We start from the raw sequence: 24,138 nt of genomic DNA on the forward strand, positions 1-24,138 counted from the left end.
AGGGAAGTTGAGAAATTTGGAGGAAGTTGGGGATTTAGGGAGTTGACAGAGTTTGGGGGCTTAAGGGGGTGGGAGTGCCTGAGGGATTTGGGTTCAGAGGAAGCTTTGAGTTTAGAGATTTGGGAGGCTGGGGGAGTTTAGGGAGCATCAGGGGTTTGGGTTGCTGGGGGACAGGGAGGGAATTTAGAGGAGTTGGCAGCTTGGGAGTCATCTGACATTAGGGGCTCATGGCTTTTGGGGAGCTGAGGATGGATGTCAGGGGTTCAAAGGAATTTGGAGTGTCGGGATTGGGAGAGCAGTTCCAGCCCCCCACCCTCTTCCCCTGGACCAGCCTAGGCTCCCGGTACCCGCTGGCCAGGCTGAGCAGCCGAGTATCATCAGGCAGGAAAGCTCCAGCCCAGTTCCAGGCCCTGAGGGCCGCCCAAGCCCCTGCCTACCTCTGGTGTAGCCTCTCTGGGACCTGGGTCTTCGGCGATGGCGGCAGGGCCGGAGCAGCGGAGGATAAATATCCAAGCGAGGGGCGGGGTGGCAGCTGGTAGGAAACCACAGGCCTCCAGGCTTCCTGGATGCATTACTCATCCGCCCACCATCCGTGGAGGCCAAGGGGCGGGCCCTGGGCTGCCGAAAAGGAGATGCACCCTCCTCCTCTCCCTCCCGTGAGCCTCGTCCTGACCATCCCCCTCCCCCATCTCCACGTCAGGCGGTCTCACGGAGGGCTTACAGGCAGGATTCCACCCAGTGCAATTCCCTAAAGTCTCCAAAATCTATCCGATCACCCACATTCCCGAAAATCCCCATGGCTAAAGCCCAGATTAGTTCATTCCTTCAATAAGCATTTCTTGTGCACCTACTGTGTTTTGGGGGGGGCGGTGAGGGGCAGAGAGCAAACAAGTAGAAGCAGTGGAGGGAGATAGGGCAGGTGAATGGAGGAAGGATACAAGGTGGGGAAACTGAGGCACAGAGAGGTTAAGTGATTTATCCAAGGTCACAGTTAATAAGTGGCAGAACTGGGATTGGAACTCAGGAGACCTGGATGGAGCCAGAGCCTGGGTCTTACCCCTTCTCAAAAAAAAAAAAAACACAGGCAAATAGCATTTATATAGCACCAACTGTGTACCGGGTGGCACTCGGCATAATTTATCTCACTTAAAGCTTACGATAAGCCTCTGAGGTGGTTATCGGTATTATTCCCATTTCGCAGACGAGGCAGAGAGGAATTGAAGAACTTTCCCAGGACCACAGGGCATGGCTGGGATTTGAACCTAGGCTAACTGGCCCCAGGATCTTAACCCAGGCTGGGTACAGTCCTGGCAAGTGGGGAGGTCGCTGGTGAATGAATGAGCATTGGGGTGGGGGGAGTTGAATGGTGGTGAAAGAGGCCAGTGAGTCAGTAGAAAACTGATGCCCTCCCATCCTGCCCTGCCCCTTCCCCACCAACCCTCCCACGCCCCTGGTGGGGGTCAGTGTGAGGCAATCTCTGTCCATCAGCTTCCAGATGCTGCCTGAATCTTCCCTGGGGTCCTGGGAAAGGGCTCTGAGGGCCGATTAACATCCTTGGTTAGGTCAGGGAGGACAGGCCAATAATAATAATGATGATGGTAGTGATGATAGGAGCCACTTATGGAGCGCTTACTGTGTACTGTGCCCTGAAGCCTTTGTGTAGTTCTCTCATCCAATCCCCATTGCCCTCTTGCTAATTAAGCTTGATTAACTCAGAGTGGTTAGCACAACCATCACCACCAACACTACCACTGCAACAGAAACTACCGCCAGCACTACGAAGTGATTACTATTACTATGTATCAAACACGGCTCTAAAATCTTTGGAAGTACTTTATCTGTCAGTCAATCCCGATTACCTCCTTGTTAATTAATATTGGCTAACCTAGGGATATTAAACCAATAATAATAATAGTGCCCAACACCTTTTGAGGATGGAGGCTTCCTGTGTGCCAGATACTGTGCTAAGCATTTTGCCCGAAATAACTAATGTGTTCCTCACAACATCTGTGAGTTAGAGACTGTTCATGTTCTCATTATACCAATGAGGAAAATGAGATACACAAAGGGGTCAAGTGATCTGCCCAGGGAGGAGAGTGAAGAAATGACTCTGTTGTGGGGGCAGGCAGGACCAGGTAAGGGGGAAGAGAAGTAAACCGGGGATCTGGAGAAGCTGATTGTGAAAGTGGGGAATGAGTGAATGAGACAGGGGCTAAGTCAGTGGTGGGTGCAAAAGGAGAAGTTAGGGCAGGGTAAGTCCTGCTGCAGCATCATGACTTTGAAACCTGAGTCAGCACAGAGTTTTGCCCACTGTCTACATGTGAGGGGTTGTGTGGACCCGGGTTATTGTGCAGGTTTTGAAACTGGTGGGGTTTCATGGATGGGTGTCTGGCTGTATGGCCACCTGGCGAGCTGGATGGGTGTCGGGGCGGGGGGGGGCGTCCAGCTGGGTGTTCACAGCAGACACCTGGCAGTCCCCACACACACCGAGTGCTTGGGCCTGATTGTACCCTTTATACAGATCAGGAAACTGAGGCCCAGAGAGGGTTAAGTGACCTGCCTGGGGTTGAACATGGCCTTAGGAAGAGGAGAGGCCAAGATTCAAACCTCGGGTTGGCCAGGGGATCCCAGTGTTCAGAGCTCCCTGCATGCACACATGTGTGGGCACACGCATACACATATACACAGTGTTGTGTTCAGGCTCAGGTCCAGAGAAAACAAGGAAGGTTTATGAAAAGAGCCTGAAAACCTCGGGGCGGGGGGCAGTGTGCGTGTGTGCTTGCACACAGTTTCCTGCTGTGTCTCTGCCTCTGAGGGTTGCGTGTGTGCCTTTAGGTGGTGTGTGCCCCTCTGTGGTGTGTGTGTGTGTGTGTGTGTGTGTACTTGAGTGTACTTGAGCCCAGTATGGTTTTTTTGTTAGTGTTTTTTAAAATTGTATTATTTATTTATTATTTTTGGCTGCATTGGGTCTTCGCTGCTGCGCGCCGGCTTTCTGTAGTTGCGGCGAGCGGGGGCTCCTCTTCGTTGCAGTGCATGGGGCTTCTCATTGTGGTAGCTTCTCTTGTTGCGGAGCACGGGCTCTAGGCGCACGGTCTTCAGTAGTTGTGGCACGCAGGCTCAGTAGTTGTGGCATGCGGGCTCAGTAGTTGTGGCATGTGGGCTCAGTAGTTGTGGTGCACGGGGCTTAGTTGCCCCGCAGCATGTGGGATTTTCCCAGAACGGGGCTCGAACCCGTGTCCCCTGCATTGGCAGGCAGATGACTAACCACTGCGGCACCAGGGAAGTCCCGAGCCGAGTATGTTTTGTGCTGCTTCTGGAGTTGTGCCTGCCCCTGTAAAACAGGTCTGGGTTGCGAATGGAATTGAGGATGTGCTGTCACCTCTGTGAGCTGCGTGTGTGCCTGTGTTACATCACCTGCCATTCCAGCCTGGTTTCCCTGGGATGCTAATCAGAGCATCCCGGTAACAACTCAGTGCCTCTCAGCGCCCCATCATGACATGACGCCAGTCATTTGGGAAATGAGGAAGGTGGGGGGGTGTGCAGAGGGAGGGTGAGGCCTGAAGGTCAATCGGCCACCCTGACCCTGTGGGCTTCCTGTGCCTTTCGGGAACTGGGAACCGCCACCGCCCCAGCAGCCCCTCCGGGAATGCCATCCTCTACCCTGTCACCCCTGTCCGCACAGAGGAGGAAGGGCGAAGCCCTGCATGTTCATCCGTGTATGGTGGCGCTGGGGTCGGCCAACTAGGTCCCCTCTGCTCCACCCAGGGTTGGGGGCGACTTGCGGTATCCCCACGCCTGAATGTGAGTGTGTGTGCATGTACACACCCCGGGGTGTTGTCCATGTACTTAGGAGGCTGTGGGTGTCTCTGGTTGTGTGCATGCCTCTCCATCTGTATATATGGCAAGGCACGTTTTTTCTGTGTGCGTCCCTGCATACACTTTGCGTGTACCCAGGAGTATGAGTCTCTGTGTTGTGGGTCTCGGTGGTTCTGTGAATACCTAGAAGTGTGACTACCTAGATGTGTGTATACCTGTCCATGTGGTGTGGGTCCTTCTGTTTGTTGTGCGTATGCCTAGGAGCGTTGCATGTGTATCTGTCAGTGTTGAATATGTGCCCAGTTCTGTTGTGTGTGCCTGTCAGAGTTGTGTGTGCCTCTGCATTCTGTGGCTGTGCCTCTGAGGGTTGTTCGTCTCTGTGTTGCATGGATAACCTTCGTGTTGTGTGTCCCTCTGTTACGTGGATTTGGGTGAGAGGAGGAGGGCTGTGTGTATGTCTCTGCCCGAAAGTGTTGATTGCGTGTCTACGAGTGTTGAGTGTGTGCTGCTGGGCTGGCTGGCTGGCTGTGAGGGTCTCCGTGCGTGGGTCTCAGCATGTGTGGGAAGCTCTGGGTTTGGCTGTGTAGATCTGAGTTCTGAGGGTTTGTGTGTCTCTGGGTTGTGTATGTGTGTGGAGGAGACACACACAAGGCCTGGCTGAGGGGTCCAGTTGCTACATGCTTGCCACTACACCCCCTTGCACGCACACGCACACACTCACTTCTCTATCATCCATTCACTGTAAAAACAAACTTTCCCTTTTCCGGAAAAGTCCCCCACCCCTATCCCATGCCTCTGCCCAGGAAAGCAGAGGCGGGAAGTCTTGGACTTGGGGGTGGTGGAGGGAGGGACAGGCAGGCAGGGCTCTGGATTCAATTCTGGGCTCCGAGGTACTGTGTGACCCCCAGCTGGTGGCTGGCTGGCTCCGACCCACCTCTTCTGGGAAAATTGCTCTCAGTGTGGCTCCCGCTGGATGGGCTCCCCTCAGCACCACCCCCAGCCATGGCTGTCAGCCCTCCTGCCCTGACCATGCTCTCCCTTTCCACCCTACCAGCTCAGCAGCACAACGTACCCTGTGGTTGTGAAGATGGGGCACGCACACTCTGGGATGGGTAAGGTAAGTCCCCGGGTGGGCTTTGTATGTGCGTGCTTGTAAATGACGCATGTTCCTGGCATTGTGCGGATATAAGTACAGGCATACCTCGTTTTATTGTACTTCGCTTTATTGCGCTTCACAGATACTACATTTTTTTAACAAACTGAAGGTTCGTGACAACCCTGCGTTGTCAGATGATGGTTAGCATCTTTTAGCAATAAAGTATTTTTAAATTAAGGTATGTACATTGTTTTTCTTAGACACTTAGATGTATTGCACGCTTAACAGATTACAGTATAAGCATAACTTTTATATGCACTGGGAAACCAAAAAATTTGTGCGACTTGCTTTATTGTGACCTTCGCTTTATTGCGGTGGTCCGGAACTGAACCCACAGTATCTCCGAGAAGGTATGCATGTTAGAAGTATATTGTGTATTCAGTGCACACAATAATTCTGTATAATTGTGTGTCCTTTATCTATTTGTATTTTTCCTCATATTCTTACATTTTGGTGGCCCAGTTTTCTATCATGCGTTCAGCCAGTTTTGTGTGTCCTGTTATTTTGTTAGTGTATCCAGCACTGTGTCTGTATATAGGCAGGCCTCTGTGTTGAACACACACTACATCATCTTTTACATTCAAGGGTCTTGGGGTCCTGTATGCTGTCCATCCGATTTTGTCTGTGTGTCCATAGAAAGCAGACTTGTAATTTGTATGTTTGAGTGTGTCCATGCTTCTGTATGTTTATATATTGTGTGTACAACTGATTTTGTCTGGGTGCCCACATGCATATACTGTATATACACACAATTTTCCCACAGCTTTATTGAGATATAATTCACATAACATACAACTTAACCATTTAAAGTAAACAAGTCTAAAAATCGGGTTTTGTGTGTTCACAGAGTTGTAGACACCCAATCTGGTGTCTGTGTGTACATGTAAAAACCAGGAGACCCAGAATTCATGCATGCTTGAGTGCCTTGGGGTGTGCACCGAATTTCTGTGCACTCACCTCACCTGTGTCATTTGCCCTAAGGCAGCCCGACTGCCGCCCCCTCCTGACCAGGCCCTGCTCCCCACCCTACTCCCACAGGTCAAGGTGGACAACCAGCACGACTTCCAGGACATTGCAAGTGTCGTGGCACTGACCAAGACATATGCCACTGCCGAGCCCTTCATTGATGCCAAATATGATGTGCGCGTCCAGAAGATTGGGCAAAACTACAAGGCCTACATGTGAGTAAGGAGACCAAGGCCTGGGTAGGGGTCCCCTGCCCTGCCTTGTGCAGCCCAGGCCCCCAAAGCCTCTCTCCTGTCTCCTCTTACTCTCCAGGAGGACGTCAGTGTCAGGAAACTGGAAGACCAACACCGGCTCTGCGATGCTCGAGCAGATTGCCATGTCTGACAGGTGGGCGGACTGAACTCGGGGGTGGGCGGTAGAAGTGTGGCCGCCCAGACCAGGCACTGACAGGCTTCCTTGCCTTGTGTCTTGGCAGGTACAAGCTGTGGGTGGACACGTGCTCAGAGATCTTTGGGGGACTGGACATCTGCGCAGTGGAAGCGCTGCATGGCAAGGATGGAAGGGATCACATCATTGAGGTAGGAGCACCCCAGAATTTTGTGGGGGCACAGAGGGGGGAGCAGGTACAGGGCAGCAACACTGTGAAGCACGCCAGGGCCTAGAAAGCCCTCAGCGAATGGCAAAATGTAAAACTGTAAAGTGCCTTGTGAACCGGGACATCCCTGGCAAATGGCAAAATACTTAGTAAATTCTAAACTGCTCTGTGAACTTGGACATCTTTAGTGAAGAGCAAAACACTTGTTAAGCTATAACATCCTCTGTGAACTGAGACATTCTGGTGAATGACCAAGCACTTAGTAATCTTTAAAGTGTTTTGTGAATTTGTACTTGGCCAACAGCAAAGTACTTTGTAAGCTATAAAGAACTTTATAGAGAGTGGTAGTTGATACTAAAGCATTCTGTAAACTGTAAAGTACCTTAGGAAGGTACTGCTTGGTGAACAGCAAAGTGCTTTATAAAATTATTTTAAAGAGGAGCTCTGTAAACTGGGAAATCTTCGTTATTGAAGCAAAGCGCTTTCAAAATTCTAAAGCTCTTTATAAGCAGCAGTGTCCCCGGTAAACAGTAAAGCAATTTGCAAACTGTAAAATACCTTGAAAATTCTGAGTGCATGGTAAACGGTAGCGCTTTATACATGGTAAAGCATCTTGTAAACAGTGGTGCCCTTTGCAAAGCACTTTCCAAAGTCTAAACACACCATATATGTAACAATCCTTTGTAAAGGGCAAGGAGCTTTCTAAACTGTAAAGTACCATGTAAACCACAAAGCTCTTTGTAAAACACACAGCACCTAGCAAACTAATAAAGCAGGGATTGGGAAACGTTTTCCGTCGAGGCCAGACGGTGCGTATTTTAGGCTTTGTGGGCCATACAGTCTCTAGTGCAGCTCCTCAATCTGCAAGAGCAGCCACAGACGATACGGCAAGAAAGTAAGGGTGGCTGTGTTCCCATGAAACTTGGTTTATGGACAATGAAATTTAAATTTCATATAATTTTCACGTCATGAAATCTTTTGATTTTTTTTTCAATCATTACAAAATGTAAAACCCATCCTTAGCTCCAGGGCCTGGGGCTGCACAGAAACAGGTGCTGGGCCGGATTTGGCCGGTAGGCCCTCATTAGCTCACCCCTGCCAGTATGTCCTAAACTGTAAGGTATCTTGTAAAAGACAAGCCTTCCCCACACTGCGTAATCAGTGCTTCTCATACTGAAGTTGGTTTCCTGGGCCGCCGCCAGTCATGCCTTTTCCCAACTTACAGCACTTCGTCCTCGTCACCCTCCCATGCACTTCCTGCTTCTCTTCTCACTGGATCCCTTCTCCTCCCCCAGGTGGTGGGCTCCTCCATGCCGCTCATCGGTGACCACCAGGATGAAGACAAGCAACTCATCGTAGAGCTTGTGGTCAACAAGATGGCCCAGGCCCTGCCCCGGCAGCAGCGGCAGCGGGATGCCTCTCCCGGCAGGGGCTCCCACAGCCAGGTCAGGCCCCTGGCTCTGGCCCTTGGAGGCTAGTGGCGGGCAGGCCAGCCCTTGGTCATACTGTGTCACAGAGCTGATAATCAGCAGGCTAAGGGCATCACCATGACGCACCCGTGTCGCAGCAGTTACCAACTATTTTAAAAAATGATAAATAGCTGCTACCCTGACTTCCCTGAGTGCCTCCTGACCCCTCCCCTCGGAATGAGTCCCGCACCCCACAACCTGCCATCCCCTCAGCTCAGCCACAAATGAGGCAACACCCAGCACACAGGGAACCCATGTCATTCTGATTGCCTGATGCTCCACCGGCTGGTAACTATTTTTAACCTCTCCTGCTCCACTCCTCTGCCACAGACTCCGTCCCCAGGGGCCCTGCCCTTGGGCCGCCAGACCTCCCAGCAGCCCGCGGGGCCCCCAGCTCAGCAACGACCCCCGCCACAGGGTAAGTGAGGGGCCAGCTTCCTGGGCCCCGACCCTGCCGGCAGCCCTCCACCTCTCACTTGCTCGCTCTCACGTGTGCACTTTCTCTCTGTCCCTCAGGCGGCCCTCCACAGCCGGGCCCAGGCCCCCAACGCCAGGGACCCCCGCTGCAGCAGCGCCCGACCCCGCAGGGTCAGCAGCACCTTTCGGGCCTTGGACCCCCAGCTGGCAGCCCCCTGCCCCAGCGCCTACCGAGTCCCACATCAGCGCCCCAGCAGCCTGCGTCCCAGGCCACACCGCTGCCCCAGGGTCAAGGCCGCCAATCCCGGCCAGTGGCGGGAGGCACCGGGGCACCTCCAGCAGCCCGCCCTCCCGCCTCCCCCTCTCCCCAGCGCCAGGCAGGCCCCCCACAGGCTACTCGTCAGACAACGGCCTCTGGTCAGGCTCCGCCAAAGGCCTCAGGGGCTCCACCGGGTGGTCAGCAGCGCCAGGGCCCACCCCAGAAACCCCCAGGCCCTGCTGGCCCCACACGCCAGGCCAGCCAGGCGGGTCCCATGCCCCGCACTGGGCCACCCACCACGCAGCAGCCTCGACCCAGTGGCTCGGGCCCCGCTGGACGTCCCACCAAGCCACAGCTGGCCCAGAAACCCAGCCAGGACGTGCCACCACCTGCCACCGCCGCTGCCGGGGGACCCCCACACCCCCAGCTCAAGTAAGGGGACCCCACAGCAGCCCTCGCCTTGCTGCTCACAGAATGCGCTCCTGCACCTGGAGGGCAGCCCCAGCTCCCAGGCTCCTCAGACCCAGGTCCTGTACAGGGCTCCTGAGAGCTCTCTCTCCAGTCCCAGTCTGGGCCAGACCCCTCCCGGTTCACAGAGGCTCCTGCCCTCCATCCCAGAGAAAGCCCCTTTGAAGTGCAGAATCCTCCCAGTAGGCCCTGGGGAAGCCCCCCAGCCCAGCTCCTCTCGGCCCACCCCAGGCGCCTTGCTGACCCTCCTTCAGTACTTCCCTGCCAAACTCATCCTCCTCCTGCCCAACCTGACTCCCCCCCAGCCGAACCCGCAAACTCCTCCCAGCCCAATCCACAGTCCTCCTATGTCACTTCACTCTTCCCAGTCGTGCTCATGCTTTTCCTACAGTCTAGGCTCCCTTCTGGCCCATCTCAGTCTCCTCCCAAATCACACCATCCTCTCTGCCTCTTCTGGTCCATTCCAGACCTCCTCTCTTAGCTCAGAAGTCCTCCCTGCCCCACCCAACTGCTCCCCCTTAGATGTGCCCCTTCCAGCCTGTCCTTGGTCCAAGCACCGCCCCCCCTTTTCTGGACTCCTCACCCTTAGACTGGAAACCTCCCTGCCCATCGTCACCTTTATATCAAACTCCTCCCAATCTAGCCTAGAATTATAAGAGAAGATTCAGCCCAGAACTCTTCCCATCAATCCCAGGCTTCTTCACCTTGGATCCAAGTCCTCCCAGCCTGGCCCAGGGCTCCTCCATTCGTCCTGAGACTCCCTCAGGGTCCAGGCCCGTGCTGGGGGGTGGGAGGGTCACAGGCACAGCCCCAGGACCAGAGGGGCAGGGCTGGGGCCGGGCCTGGGGTAACGTTGTGTTTCTCTCCCCCTCCTCCCTTCCTCTCCCCCCCTTCCTCCCACGCCTCCACCTTGTTTCTCTCTAGCAAATCCCAGTCTCTGACCAATGCCTTCAACCTTCCAGAGCCAGCCCCGCCCAGGCCCAGCCTTAGCCAGGACGAGGTGAAAGCTGAGACCATCCGCAGCCTGAGGAAGTCTTTCGCCAGCCTCTTCTCCGACTGACACCCCACCCTGAGAGCCCCCAAATCCCTGGGCAACCCGTGTCTGGGCCCTGAATCTATTTCTCACTTTTGGAATCTCATCCCTTGAGAAGCCCTCTCCTGGATCGCCAGGGTCCCTCTTCTCCTCAGAAAGCCCAAGTCCCTGGGGAAACGTCACTCCTGGTCCTAAATCCAGTTCTTATATTTAGAATTCCCAAGTCCTTTCAAAAACTGAGACCTACTTCTCAGTTTTAGAACCTCCAAATCCCTGAAGACCTCCACTCCTGGTGCCCTCAGAGTGCATTTTCCTTTCTGGAAGCTCCCAAACACCAGGCAACCCCTCCCAGAGCCCTGAAATTCCTGGAAAACCCCACTCCTGGTACCAGATCTCTCAAGCACACCTTGTTCCCCATCAAAATTTCCCAAATCCTTAAGAAACCCCTACCTTTGAGACCCTTTCTATGGATCTCCCAGCTCTGGAGATCCACCTCTTCAACTGCCCCCACCCAGCTCCCCAAGGATTTCCCTTCACCACCCCCCCCAACCAACCCCACTCAACACACTGGGAGCTCCTCCCACTGCTAGGACCCCTCAGTTCCGCAGGGACCCCTGCCCCACTCTCCTGCCTCTGACAGCTGTCTTTAAATATGCAAACTCCACCCATCCTCCCAGAATCCTTTGCACACAGGCCAGTGGTCCCCCACTTCCCCACCTTTGCAGTGATGTCTGTGTCTGTGACTGACGTGGCCTCCTCTCGTGCCGTGCTTGGCATATGTGGTCCTCGTTCATCGTGCCGCCTGTGGTGATGCGTGCAGTGGCGCTGTTTGTGTGGTCTGCACCTCCCCCCAACCTCCAACCCTTGCCTGGACTCACCCTCACCCCTCAGCGGCTCTGAACCCCATGAGAAGAGTCGGGAAGAAAAATAAACAAGCAAAGGCCCAGCAGAATTCTGTGCTTCTTGGTGAAGAAAGAGGGGAGTCCTTGAATGGTGGGAGAGACAGAGGGGACCCCCCCAAATCCACATGGGGTGCTGGGGACCCCAAAATCCAGTGGAAGGCACATCAGGCACAAATTCCAGAGAGGTTCTGAGTGGAATCCCTGCCACAAATCCCAGCCGTTGGAGATGGAGGAGCTCCCGAATTTAGAAGTATCACCAAAGCCAAGAGGAAACCGAATTATGGAGGAGGCAGGGGTCTCGGTCTTTGAGGGTCCCCCATTTCCAGAGGAACTTGAAAAGTACATGGGCACACCCTCATCTCCCAGGGCAGGGATGGGGGATCCTGAGGCAGTAACGGGGCAGAGACAGAACATTGATTGGTTGGTGGGCAGGGCTCCTTGGCGTGGCAGGTTGAGATTGGCTCCCTGGTGGCTGGGGGTGGGGCCTAAGGCACAAGGCGGGCTGCGCTGAGTAGGCAGGCAGGCAACTCATCAGCCTGGGTACGGTGCAAGGAGGGTTCGGAGGCACTCCGCTCAATCTTGGGGAGTGACCGCTGCAGCAGCTCAATCGTGGCCAGGATCTGGGGGCAGGGGCGGGTGAGGAGAGGTGTCCAGAGCCACGTGGGCACCCCGACACCCCCAGACCCCAACCTAATGGGGAGGCACACACTCACACACATTGTACACCTCGGAGCCTTGAACACAACACAGTTCACATTCACACCTCAGAGTCCTTCTCCTCAGAGGCTCCCTCCCCAGGGTGTCCAGCCCTCCTCCTCGGCCCACCTGGGGAAAGAGGGGCCGCTCCTCCCGCTGGAACTTGAGGCAGTCAGACAGCAGGCGCCTCATGGCCTTGGGGCAGTTGCTGGAGATTTTGCTGAGGTCCGGGGACAGATAGCCACGGCCCACCATAAAGATAATCTGGGAGGGGGGACAGGAATGGGGTGATCTGGGGGTCTGGGCTGGGAAGCCCAGGGAATTCTGGGTCTTGAGGGACCTGGAGGGCTCCTTTTAGGAGAACTGGGGTATTCTGGGTATTGGGGCCCAGAGGATTGTGGGTATCTTGTGGATCTAAAGATTCTGGGTCTCTGAGGACTTAGAAGGATTCTAGAAGGATTCTCTGCTTACAAAACAGAAGGATTTAAGCTTGGGGGAAGTCAAGGACTGTAGGTGTCCGGGGCCCAGATGATTATGGGTCCACAGGTTTCCAGTGGGCTTAGGGGCCTAGAAAGTACTGACTCTGGGGGAAACATGAAGTTCTGGGTCTGGAGGAAGCTAAAGGATTCTAGCCCTCAGTAGTTTGTATTTCTGTAGAGGTCTGGGGCCTACAGGACTATGGGTCCACGTGGTCTGTACGATTGTGAGTGATCAAGACCCAAAGACTATTGGTACGTGAAGCCTACAGGATCCTGGGTTTCTGAGGGTCTGGGAGATTCCAGGCCTTGAACCTGGAGAAATGTCTGGGGCCTAGAGTATTGTGGATTCAAGGGCCCTGAAGTCTGACAGATACCTAAGGCCTGAATGGTTGTAGGTATCTGTGAGGATTCCAGAAGTACAAAGGGATTGTTTCTGGGAGAAATGGGATTCTGGGCTTTGGGGACTTTGGAGAGTTTGAGTACCCAGGCCAGAGGACTGTGTGTCTAGGGGTCCAGAGGGCTTCTGGGGGCCTAGAGGGATTCTGGGTATAAGGGATTCAGGAGATTCTGGACTTTGAGGACCCAGAGGAGTAGATGTGGGTGAAGGAGGGAATTCTGGGTACGGAAGACCCAGAGGAATCTGGGAATCCTCAGCTCAGAAAACTTGGGGTTTCTGGGGGAAGTGTGGTGTTCTTGGTCTGTGCAAAGGTGGAGATCTGAGGTTTGGAGGCTGAGGGGATGCCTTGGCCTAGGAGATAGCAGGTAAGGCATGGGGCTCACCTGGTCACGGCTGCCAATGTGGCTGTAAGGCAGCGAGCCGGTCATGAGCTCGTAGAGCACAACCCCATAGGCGTAGACATCCGACTGGAAGCTGTAGGGGTTCGGGTCCTGCATACGGATCACCTCAGCTGCCTTCAATAGGCCGGACCGGGCAGGAGGAATGTGGAGGTCAGCAAATGACTGGCCCATAGGCCCAGAGCCCACCAGCCACACTGGGTGTAACTCAGAGCCACCCACACGGGGTGAAGCATGAGCAGTCCAGACACCCACACCTAGGGGTGCAGGCATCCCCGGCCCCACTCGGCCTCCCACATCCTAGCCCAGCAGCCCATGTCCCTATATGCCCCCAGTCCAGCCTGGCCCAACTCACCATCCATAGCACAGAGCCCGAGGGCTGCTCCAAAGGCTGGGCCCCACTCCACCGCGTCTTCACTGTGGCCAGGCCGAAGTCCCCGATCTTCACCGTGAGCCCCTCATGTAGGAAGATGTCCACCAGGGTCAAGGGCCACTACAGGGACTCTCAATAGACAGGCTTCTCACCCTGACTGGGAGGCTCTCGTTGACACCTCCACACCAGTCATGCCTCTAACCCTGACCAGAAGCCCCACAATGTCACACAAACTAGCCACAACCTTGACTTGGGTGGGGAGCTCCAATGAATGCCCCCTACACTTGGCCCTCCTGTGACTCCTGACTAGGAAGCTCCTCTAATGGCACCCACACTCACCATGCCTGTGACACTGGTCAGGAGCTCCCCCTAACGCCCTCCACAGCTGCCGTTCCTCAGACCCTGACCACAGTCCCGAAGAACAGCACCTGGACCAGCCAAAACCCTGACTCCTGACCAAGAGACTCCCATTAAAGGCCCCTCACCAGCCACAGCTCTGGCACCTGGCAAAGGGAAATGCCACATGTGCCCCTCCCTGTTTGTCCCCAGAAAGCCTCCCACAAGAGCCATCCCTCTAAGCCCTCATCCTGTTTGATGCCCCCCACCCCAGCCCAGCCCTTAGAGAGGGACATGTAGATACTGTTAGACTTGAGATCTCGGTGGATGATGTTCTTGGCATGGAGGTAGCTGTTGGGGTACAAGCAGGTGTCAGATTGTCTGGGGGCTACCTCATCTCCCCACCCCCATATCCCACAGCCCCCTCCCTAGTCCCTGGGCCAGGACGCTCACTCCATGCCCTGGGCAGTCTGCCGGGCCACATCAATGAGCTGGACCATGTCGAAGCGTGTGTCGGCCACGTGCAGGTGGTGGTAGAGACTGGAGCCCTCGCACCACTGTGTGATGATAGCAAATCCCGGCCGGGTCATGAAGCCCATGAACAGCAAGATGTTGACGTGACGTGTCTTCCTGCAGGCAGGGCAGGAGGTATCAGGGCAGGGAGGGTAAACAGCAACTTTCTGAGCATTGGGGATGGCGCTGTTCACTGCTGCCTTCTGCCATCATTCCCACCCTGGCTTTCAGGAGGCTCAGGGCCAGACTATGGCCAGATTCAATGAATTTGTGAGACATGTTTGCTGGGCTATGATTCCACGCTGGGCACTTATTGCCTGGGCTTCCTCATCCAAGTCTCCCAACAAAAGCAGGAGGGAGGGATTACCCCTCACCCCCTACTGACCAGGAGTGTCTTAATCATCAATACCTGCCATATCTCTGACCCTGACCATGACCTGAGCCTGTGACCATTTGAGATGATAAAGTGGAATGCCAACCTTCATCAGTGATATATCAACATAATATTGATAAATGCTGGGTAAAAATATCAGTGATGTGTGACTATATCCTGTTAACCATGAGAGGCTTAGAAGTAAAGAGCTTGGGATTTGGACTCAAATTAGATCCTAAGTTCCAATCCAGGCTTCCCTGGGTACTCACTGTACAATCTCAGGGAAGACACTTAACTTCTCTGTGCCTCATTTTCCTCAACTGAAAAACTGTGATAATTCTGTGAGCTACCTGACAGGGGTGTTGGGAGGAATATCTGAGTAAATAACCTATAAGGTGCTTATTAGAACAGCTGAACACAAGCAAGCACCCTGAAAACATCACTGTCCTTGCTATTATCGCTACTGGGTACCTAGGTTACCTGACAGAAACTCTGTCCTGTATGAATGGAGCCACCCTCATTTAGAAGAAAACTTTCATTCCTTATAGAAGTATTAACTGCCCAGTTACAATGGTAACATACACGCAAAGAACATCAACAATGCTCCGCAATTTTGCTCACAGCGCGTTAGTATTCTTCACAGCAGTTAGGTTATAGTTTCAATACGAACACAACGCAAATTCACAGCCTGCTCAAATCATTGCCATTTCATAGAGAGGAGAAGAGACTGAAAATTTCCTTACTGTGGCATCCATTATGAGGATGAGTATTAAAATAGCACAAGGAATTATGATAACGTCCACTCTGCAACATAATTGTGCCCACTTGTCAGAGGGGAAAGCCCATACTGGCAACCCCAGGAGTGGTAGGAACTAGGGTGGTAAAAAGGGAGTGCCAGGGTTTCTTAGCACAGATGGGTTAATATAGCATGAATGATATATTAGGTAGAGCAACCACAATCATTAATCAAACAATGATTAAATTATGTTTCTGATTATAGTTCTAATACTGTTCTTTAAAGTATGGTATTGTTATAATTAATAACAAGAAGGCAACACAATAAACATATACTCATGATGCAGAACAAGCAGAGGAGAGGGAAGGACGCCAGGCTGCCTGGCGATGCAGTTAACTCACATTATGCTATTGATGTAAGTACCACAGTAACATTAGTGATACCCATTTCACAGCAGACAAATGAAAAGACCCACATTTTGGAGGCAGAGCCATTAATTAATATCAGTATTTACACAAACACCAATGTGACCAGAGGTCCTCTAAACATACCCCTTTCCCACAGGGGAAAGGGGCTTCTCTGATAGAGAAGAAACTTACCATTATGGTTATAACACCACACAAACACAGGGGATGTGCAGGAAGTGCCTTCAGTATGGCCTTTCCCCAGAGAGGCACCAAGGCGGTGCCCTCCGCCCCTGCCCCCATCCCTGCGCGCGAGCAATCTCACCTGAGCACCTGCATCTCGTTCTTGAAGGCCTGGGCCTGCTCAGCTGTGGGTTGGGCCACCTTGAGCACCTTCACGGCCACATCGCCGTGCCACCGCCCACGAAACACGGTCCCAAACGAGCCCGTCCCGATCCTCTTCAGCAGCTGCACCTCACTGGGTGGCACCTCCCAGTAATAGCCCGAGTCCCGGTACCCCAGATTCTTCTGCGGGCCACAAGAGTGGCATCTCAGGGGCCTGCCCACACCCCTCATCACTCGGCCTGCGGTGCCCCCACCAAAGGTGCCCCCCGGAGCTCACCACTTTCTTCTTGTCATCGGCCAAGGACTTCCGCTCCCGCTGCTCTGACGGGGACTTGGAATGTGGGGACTTCCTCCCCGAGGACACGCTGGCTGGGCTGGGGCTCCCCCGGGGGGTTCCATCGCCACCACCTCTATTCCCGGCAGCTGCAGTTGCAGAGAGGATGTGAGTGGAGCCAGGTGGGGTGCGGTGGGGGACTCAGGGTGCAGGTAGCGGGGGGCTCACCGTCAGTGTTGAAACTCTGGGAAGGGAGCTGGAAGAAGAGGGCTGGGCGTCAGGGAGAGGACATGGAAGACAACAGGAACGGCCCTCTCCTCTGCCCGGTGCTCCCCCGTGACCTCCCACCTCGACACCAACCTGGATGAGGCCGGAGTCCATGGGGGCTGTGGTGCTGACCATGTGGACGTTGGGGGTAGATGTGGAGCGGATGCGCTGGAGGGGGGCGTTGGCTGGGGCAGGGAAGGGGAAGTGCTTGGGGTCGCGGTGCTGGGTGCAGGAGCTGGCAGGGGAAAGGCTGTGAAATCACTGTCGAGTGAATGAGAAAACCAGTAGAGCTGCCACCACCGCCCACACCCTGCCCCATCCTAAGTGTGTGTTTAGCTCACACAGAGTAAACGTCCACTGTCATTACTATTATGCATTTGTTCAAGAAGCGTTGACTGAGTGCCTGCCATGTGCCAGATACCATTCTAGGTAGTGGAAATAAAACTGTTGGCGAAACAAATAAAGGTTCTACATGCATGCTGATGTGAACTGTACTAAAATTTTAAAATTAAAAAAAAAACAAAGAAACAAAAAACAAATAAAGGTTCTTGCCCTCATGGGGCTGACTGCAGCAGGAAAAAAGAGAAATAAAAAACAAAGAATATTTAATATGTCCAATGGTGATAGGTGCAATAAAGCAAAAAATAAAGCAACATAAGGAGACAGGAAGTGTCCCTGGTGATGTCAGGAAAGGCTTCTCTGAGCAAGTGACATTTGAGCAAAGACTTAAAGGAAGGACAGCAAGCCATGCAGATAGTGGGGGAAGAGTAATATATAATATTGTATAACTATATGTACTATTCAAATATATTATGTATTATATAACATACAGTATGTTATCTGTATTAAAATTACAATGCTTTACACATATTATAATAATGTTATATGTTAAACATACACATCTGTTATACATGATATATACTAAATATATTATAATGTTACAAAAATATTTAATGGTCCCTTCACTATCCTGAAATGCAATTCATAGATAATTTATTCACATATACCCATAATTAAAAATAACATAATGCTCTAACTTTACTATTTCATACATTACATAAAAATGTTTGATGTTCTACATTATATGAAAATATTATCAACATAACACATAATAGCATAAATATATCATATAAATATTGACATTATAAAATATAGATATATAAAATGCATATCATATGAGCATGATATATTAGAGCAATAATATATTTCAACACTGAAATACTATAGTATTATAATACTTAACATAAAGGAGAAGTGAAAGGGAATTTATGATAAAATAATATGTATTTCAAAGTGGAAAGGCTTCAGCATGGTTATACTGGAAGAATTAACTAAGCAGTTAGATGCATATATATAGATATATATTATAATTAATAAGAACTTATCTTATACCAGATCTTGTTCTAAGCATTGGACATGTCTTAATTCATTTAATCCTCACCAGAACACTATGTGGTCATTATCTGCTCTTTACAGATGAGAAAACTAAGGCCCAGAGAGATTAGGGGACTCACCCAAGGCCCCAGAGCTCCATGCTCTTACTCACACTTGTAGGTGCTAAATAAATGTTCATGGAGGAAACAAATGAATTAAGTATGGCTTATACTCTACGGAGGCCTCCAGATCTTTTTCTTCTGACAGCAGCCCTTCAGCTAAGGCATTCCCTACCTGGGACCCTGAGGGGTGAGTGGCTCATTCAGGGGGCGGTTCGAGGGAGCCTCATGCTGTCTGGAGCCTCCGGACAAATCTTGGACACTGTGGTAGAACCTTGAGGGCATTCAGGGTGTAAAGCAAGGGAACATGGGTCAGCTGTCTGTAAGAGCCTTGTGGCTGGGCCTCTGTCCTCCCCATGCCCCTGCCCACCCCAGGCCAGGCTCACTGTCGGCGGTTGGTACTCATGTCGACACAGACTGTGGGGACCTTGGAGGAACAATGCTGGTGGAACTTGTATCCACAGGTTTGGCAGCGGAAGCCATGGAACAGAAACTTAAGGCAGAAGTCACAAAAGGCCAGGCTGAAGAACGTCTTCCGTACCTGCTGTCACAGAGTAGAGAAGATTGAGGCCTGGTCAGGGACCCTCCTGCCACACCCACTGTCTGCCCCCACTTTCTACCCTGCGCTCACAAAATTGTGCATGGTCAGGGGGACGTCTTCGAGGACCTCCACAATGAGCTCCTCGCCATCCAGTGGGGCAATGGCTGTGTCCCAGGCGGTGACTGTCTTTCGCCTGCAGAAGGCATGGAAAGGAGTGAGTGGGAGGGTGGACAGGGGCCATGGGGAAGAAGGGAAACCCCCAAAAGTCCCTCCAAGCCTGCCATCCATGCAATAATAGATGACATGTTTCATTCTCAGTACAGCAACTCTAGGAACTAGGACTATCCTTACCCCCATTTTACGTATAGGGAAACTGAGGCTCAGGGGGATGAAATGACTTGTCCAGAGCCACAAGGGATTGTGAGTGGCAGGACAGTGCGAAGAGTCCATGCTCTTAGCCACAAGACGAGGAGCAAATGAGACTGAAGAAACAACTAAATCTTAGAAGTCCTGAGCAAGCCCCTGGCAAAGCAGCTGGTGAGGCACTGAAATAACAAATAAAAAACAATGCGTGAATTGAATACAAAAAAGTTAAGGAACTCTAAAACAGAGGAATAAATGGAAGGTCAGCGAGGCCCACACAGCAGACAGAGAACAAGGAAACGGAGGAAGGAGAGAGCTGACAAATTGATAAAACAGTGAAAGATTAAACAGATGAATTCCGGGAGGACACGACAGAGCACGGTGAGGATCTGGGGTCCAAGAAGAAAATGAATTGCTGACCTTACAGGCCAATAAACTAATGAAGTAATGAGACAAAAGCTGGATGCACTCACGGATTCACTGAATGAAGGGAAGACTAACGGAGACTGCACAGCAGAGTGGAGAGTCGCATGACTCTGAGGAGGGGCTGGAAGGCCGCACGCCCAGTTGGAGGTGGCGGTGCCACACTTACCCCTTGATGAGCCGGTAGACCACACAGCAATCCTGATTGAGTCCCCGCACCTTGAGGGCCTTGTCTAGAGAGTCGTAGACACTCATGCCATCCCGGACAGTCACCTGTGTGTGTGTAGATGTGAGGAGTCAGCGCTCAGTGGGGTCCCCAGCTGACTCTCCCAGCCCATGTCACCTTTCTGATCCAAGATTTACAACCGGGTCCATGCCCACCCCTTGCCAGTTTTGCTCCCGTCAGACTCACCACCGTGCGTTGCTTGTTGGGCAGGTACACTTTGACGGTGCCCACTGTCCGGGACGGCTCAGCCCCGTTGGCAGGGGGGCCCCTTGGTGGCTCCATGGAGCCTAGGACTTTGTCAAGACGGGCTAAGGTGGGGCTGGGCAGGTGCCATGGGGCTCCTAGAAGACAGAGGGAAAATTCAGAGGTCCCATAATGATGGTCTGGAAGCAAAGTGGCAGGGGACAAAAATTCAATCTCCCAGCTCCACGTCACCCCTTGTAGCCTAATTTCCACACAGCCCAAGGGATCCAGTTCCTCCTCTGCTCAGCCACTCCTGTTGTCTGTCTCACACTTAAGTGCCAAGGTCTCGGATTCACTGCGTAGGGCGGGGTGGGGTGGGGGGTAGGACATAGTGAGAGGTACACACACTGTCCCGGAGGGCACAGGAGCACGTAAGTCTCCGTGCTAGGGACTAACAGGGAATCAGCACGCACTGCACTGGGGCCTGTCAGGTACGTAATGGACATGAACAGACTGCCCTGGCTTTCTAATGGAGAAGGGGGTTCAGATGCTGTGGTGTGGGATGAGTCACAGACAGGGTGATGGGAAACTAACAGAGGATCATCAGATACTGCCCTTAGTTTGAGGGAAATGGGAATTGCACCAAACAGTGTTCGTAAGGGCACTGTGGGCATCCCAAAGCCTTGAACTGTAATGATGGTAGGTTCACGGATACTGTGTTAGGTGGCTAATGGGAGTCACCAGACTGTGATGGGGAGTTCATAGAGGCTCAGCAGACACTATGCTGAGGGGAGATGTAATAGGGGTCACTAGGGACTGTAATGGGAAGAAGAGTGGATAACGGGTGTCACCAGACACTGTCATGGGGGAAAGGAGGGTAATGGAGCATCACCAGACATGGCTGAAGTGAGATAAATGGGGGTAAAGCGCGGGTGGGGCGGAGGGAGCTCCAAAATTCTCCCTGACAACTAATGAAAGGGTCTCAGGCATATTACTGGTGATAATGGAAGGAGGCTGGGGAGGGTTAAAGAAGAGGAATGGGGGAATCCTCAAACATTCTCCTAGTGGGCTAGACATTGATCCAGAATAAGGAAAGCTAGAAGTGAGCTACGTCTTCACGCATTCCCCGTTGTCGGTAAGCAAGGATCATCAGATACCTTAAGGAGGTTAAGAGGGACTGCACATGACAAGACACCACAACCCAAGCCCCTTTCGGCCCGGCCCCGCCCACCGAGGGCCTTCCAGCTCTGCGCAGGCGCGCTGCCACACGCGACGGGCGAAACCATCCCCCGCAGCCTATTCCAGTTTACACCCCCCCCGCGTTGTCGACGATGGTCTCACCCCGGGTCAAACCACTCCTCCGGTTCCGGGCGGGGGGCATCGGGGCCCAGGCGCAGCCATCCTGGAGCTGAGCTTTCGGTCCCGGCTCCCTACCCGAGCCCAGCGGTCGCTCCAGAAACCTAACCCTGCCGGGCCCGCCCTCACCTGTCACGCCGCTACAGCCGCCGCCGCCTCCATCTTGGGCCTGTCTTCTTGTTTCCTTACAGAGTCCGCCTCCACCGCCCCTCGGACTTTGGCTATTGGCTCCGGAGGACTCAGCCCTCCATTCTTATTGGATTAGGGTCACGCCTGTCAAGGCAGGACCGGCGGAATGTGGGTCGTGTTCCGCATTAGGAGGGGCTGCCTGAAACGTCAGGGTCCAGGGCAAATTCTCACGTCCTGACTCGCGCAGGCGCAGTCGGGAGGAGACCGCGATCCATGGGCTTTAACCCCGATAGTGCCGTAGTGGAATCAAGCAGGGTTTTTTTTTTTTTTTTTTGGTCATCTGGGGCTGACTTTAGGGATCCCCGAATTTGGGCGGGGGATTCTTAAGCGTCCTTTTTGCTCCAGTGACCCAGCGCCCGAAGTACCCATTTGGGATTTTCCTATGTCTCAGTTTTACCGTCTTTGAAATGGGTTAGAATCAGACCAAATATCTGCAAAGTTTTCCAATTCTAAGAGACTGTAGTCATAGCCTTTGATAACAGCGAGTCTCTAGTGTGGCCGTGGCTGTGGCTCTAGGAGTGGCGGCCTGCTGTTTGGGGAGGCTTCCTTTAGGAATGGAGTTGATAAGGATTTTGAAAGACTAATAGTAGAAGGTCAGGGGAAATTGTGGACCTGGAGTAGGGCATAACGCAGGGAAGCGTGTGGAAGTATCGTAGGGTAAACACAAAGTTTTTAAAAGTTGAATTTTTCCTGGTGTCACAAGTGAAAGAGACTTTCCATCCTCCCTTTTCTTGGAGTATTTCCTTCAGAAAACGTGTAAATAGTTTCTCTGTACCTTCAAGATATATGTAACTCTTTAAAAAAAGCTAAATAGGCCTCCTGCCAGTTTTACAACTCAGGAATGTTGTTCTTGAGGGCCTGGGAGCCATCTCTTTGAAATGTAAATATCAGCGGAGATAGCGCCCTATCTCCACGACCCTAGGAATTTGACCTAGGCGGCTGGCTCCAAGTCGTCACCTGCTTGTCAAAGAGATATGTGTTTTATTCTTCCTTTGCCTAAAGGCAGATGGCTACACCGATTACCAGGGAATTTGAGATGACCTGTGTGTAGTAAATGGTGCTGTCAAATTCTCCTGAGGGCAAGTTATCATCTGTCTTAAGAACATATATGCAATGGGTTGTATCTGCCTGGCTATATAAAAGGATGAGGTTTCTTTCCTTCTCCAAAATCTCTTCAGTGAATTGCTTGTGATGCACATCACGAGCTGGTTTAATGCTTATTCGACAATAAAACTATTTCATTCTTTTCTACCTTTGTGGAGCGAATTCACTGGGTTGGCACAAGATTTTATTTTTAATTATTCCCCAACCATATGAACGCGGCCTGTTGTGTTTGAAGTGACTACCTTCTCCCATTAGGAGCCTCAGCATTCCTCTGAGATGAAATGGGAAAGATCAGGGAAAGGACATTATGTGAGGGGATCTCAACATGCGTCAACTTGTATTTACTGAGGACTTTCTCTGTCTATAAGGAGAGAGGCAAATGTACAGCTTACTGGGCTGCCAGATAACCTCCATTTCCCATCACCCCTCTTCTATTCAGTTCTTCATTCAATGGCTAAAATTAAAAAGACTGACAATACCACGTATTCATGGGAATGTGGAGCAACTGGAACTTTCATATGTTGCTATTGGGAGTGTAAAATGTTACACCACTTTGAAAACAGTTTGGCAGCTTCATATAAAGTAAAACAGACATACCATGCAATCCAGCAATCTCACTCCTAGGTATTTACTCCAAAAAAAAAAAAAATGAAAACGTATGTCCAATGGTGTGCTGGTAAATGTTTACCAACCAGCTCTCCGGGGAAAAAAAGCTCTAATTTGTAGCGATCGTCAACTATGGTGTAAATACTCCCATCATGGCTTATTTCAAACTGTGTACTAATATGACGTCACAGAACCAGGGTTGAGAAGAGATTTGCAAAATTGGCTCTGGTGAGCCAGCCACAGCATGCTACCGCAATATGTCCACACAAAAAACTTGTGCTCAAATGTTCACGTTAGCTTTCTTCATGATAGCAAAAAAACCTGGAATCATCCCAGGAGTCCAACAACATAAGAATTGACAAAGAAACACAACAATGGGATCATGGAATACTACTTAGCAAATGAAAGGGACAAACTACTTCATATGTCTGTGAAGTTCATAAACACAAGGTTGAGTGAAAGAAGTCAGACACAAAATAGAAATACTGTAATTATTCCATTTGTATGAAATTCTAAGCCAGGAAAAATAATCTGTAGTGAAAGAAATCAAACTAGTTGTTGTCTTGGGGGAGAATGACTGGGATGAGAATGAAGGAATTTTGGAGGTTGACTGGGCCGTTCTCTATGCATTTGTCAAGATTCATTGAACTCTATACTGAAAATGGGCATATTTTATTGTATGTAAAATATACCTTGATTTTTAAAATGCATGGCAAAAAATGGCTTCAAACGTAATTCTAAACATTTGATTTCTTATGAATTCTTATTGATTAGAGGATTTAAAAAGCAAATTCTCTAGTCTGAAATTGGATCCCTGGACCAGGCATGCCTGTCTCCCAGTGCAGGAGCCCTGGTGGCCACCTTAGCGCCATGTGGGGTAAGGAGAAACCCCAGCTGGAGCTCAGTGAGGGGCTCCAAAATGCTCACCAGGAGAAACAATAATTTCATGGATGGGGAGAGTGTATTTTAAATTTCAATTCAT

At 51.7% G+C, this 24,138-nt stretch overlaps 3 protein-coding genes across 10 annotated transcripts in view; 1 reads left to right on the forward strand and 2 right to left on the reverse strand.

Annotated features, from left to right (window-relative positions):
* Positions 1-547, reverse strand: part of TIMP1 (TIMP metallopeptidase inhibitor 1) — a 3,949-nt gene extending 3,402 nt beyond the window's left edge. The window contains exon 1 of the mRNA XM_007104187.3: positions 438-547. The gene's annotated coding sequence lies outside the window, so the exon portion shown is untranslated. The remainder of the gene's footprint in view (positions 1-437) is intronic.
* Positions 1-10,975, forward strand: part of SYN1 (synapsin I) — a 43,883-nt gene extending 32,908 nt beyond the window's left edge. The window contains exons 6-13 of one of the 2 annotated variants that reach the window (XM_007104188.2): positions 4,871-4,933; positions 6,011-6,153; positions 6,251-6,325; positions 6,414-6,516; positions 7,829-7,978; positions 8,333-8,420; positions 8,519-9,110; positions 10,071-10,975. In XM_007104188.2, coding sequence (XP_007104250.1) covers positions 4,871-4,933; positions 6,011-6,153; positions 6,251-6,325; positions 6,414-6,516; positions 7,829-7,978; positions 8,333-8,420; positions 8,519-9,110; positions 10,071-10,206 — 1,350 coding nt within the window. In that variant the 3' untranslated portion in view covers positions 10,207-10,975. The remainder of the gene's footprint in view (positions 1-4,870; positions 4,934-6,010; positions 6,154-6,250; positions 6,326-6,413; positions 6,517-7,828; positions 7,979-8,332; positions 8,421-8,518; positions 9,111-10,070) is intronic. The other variant, XM_007104190.2, reaches the window with a different exon arrangement.
* Positions 10,976-11,127: 152 nt separating this feature from the next.
* Positions 11,128-21,486, reverse strand: ARAF (A-Raf proto-oncogene, serine/threonine kinase). 7 transcript variants are annotated; one of them, XM_007104184.4, is made up of 16 exons: positions 21,387-21,486; positions 19,905-20,059; positions 19,662-19,765; positions 18,797-18,899; positions 18,552-18,709; positions 18,341-18,439; positions 16,766-16,922; positions 16,634-16,661; positions 16,409-16,554; positions 16,112-16,314; positions 14,214-14,390; positions 14,065-14,111; positions 13,407-13,525; positions 13,037-13,168; positions 11,907-12,041; positions 11,130-11,701 (listed from the first exon to the last, which is right to left on the reverse strand). In XM_007104184.4, exons 2-16 carry the CDS (start codon positions 19,998-20,000, stop codon positions 11,567-11,569), a joined length of 1,839 nt encoding a protein of 612 aa, XP_007104246.1. In that variant the 5' UTR covers positions 20,001-20,059; positions 21,387-21,486; the 3' UTR covers positions 11,130-11,566. The 7 variants fall into 7 exon arrangements, with proteins under 7 accessions (XP_028338221.1, XP_028338222.1, XP_007104246.1 ...); XM_007104181.4 differs by lacking the exon at positions 21,387-21,486 and adding an exon at positions 21,243-21,380; XM_007104182.4 differs by lacking the exon at positions 21,387-21,486 and adding an exon at positions 21,243-21,380 and having other exon boundaries at positions 11,131-11,701; positions 18,552-18,706.
* Positions 21,487-24,138: the final 2,652 nt, after the last annotated feature.

Source organism: Physeter macrocephalus, chromosome 21 (assembly GCF_002837175.3).
Source record: "Physeter macrocephalus isolate SW-GA chromosome 21, ASM283717v5, whole genome shotgun sequence".
Classification (NCBI taxonomy): Eukaryota; Metazoa; Chordata; class Mammalia; order Artiodactyla; family Physeteridae; genus Physeter; species Physeter macrocephalus.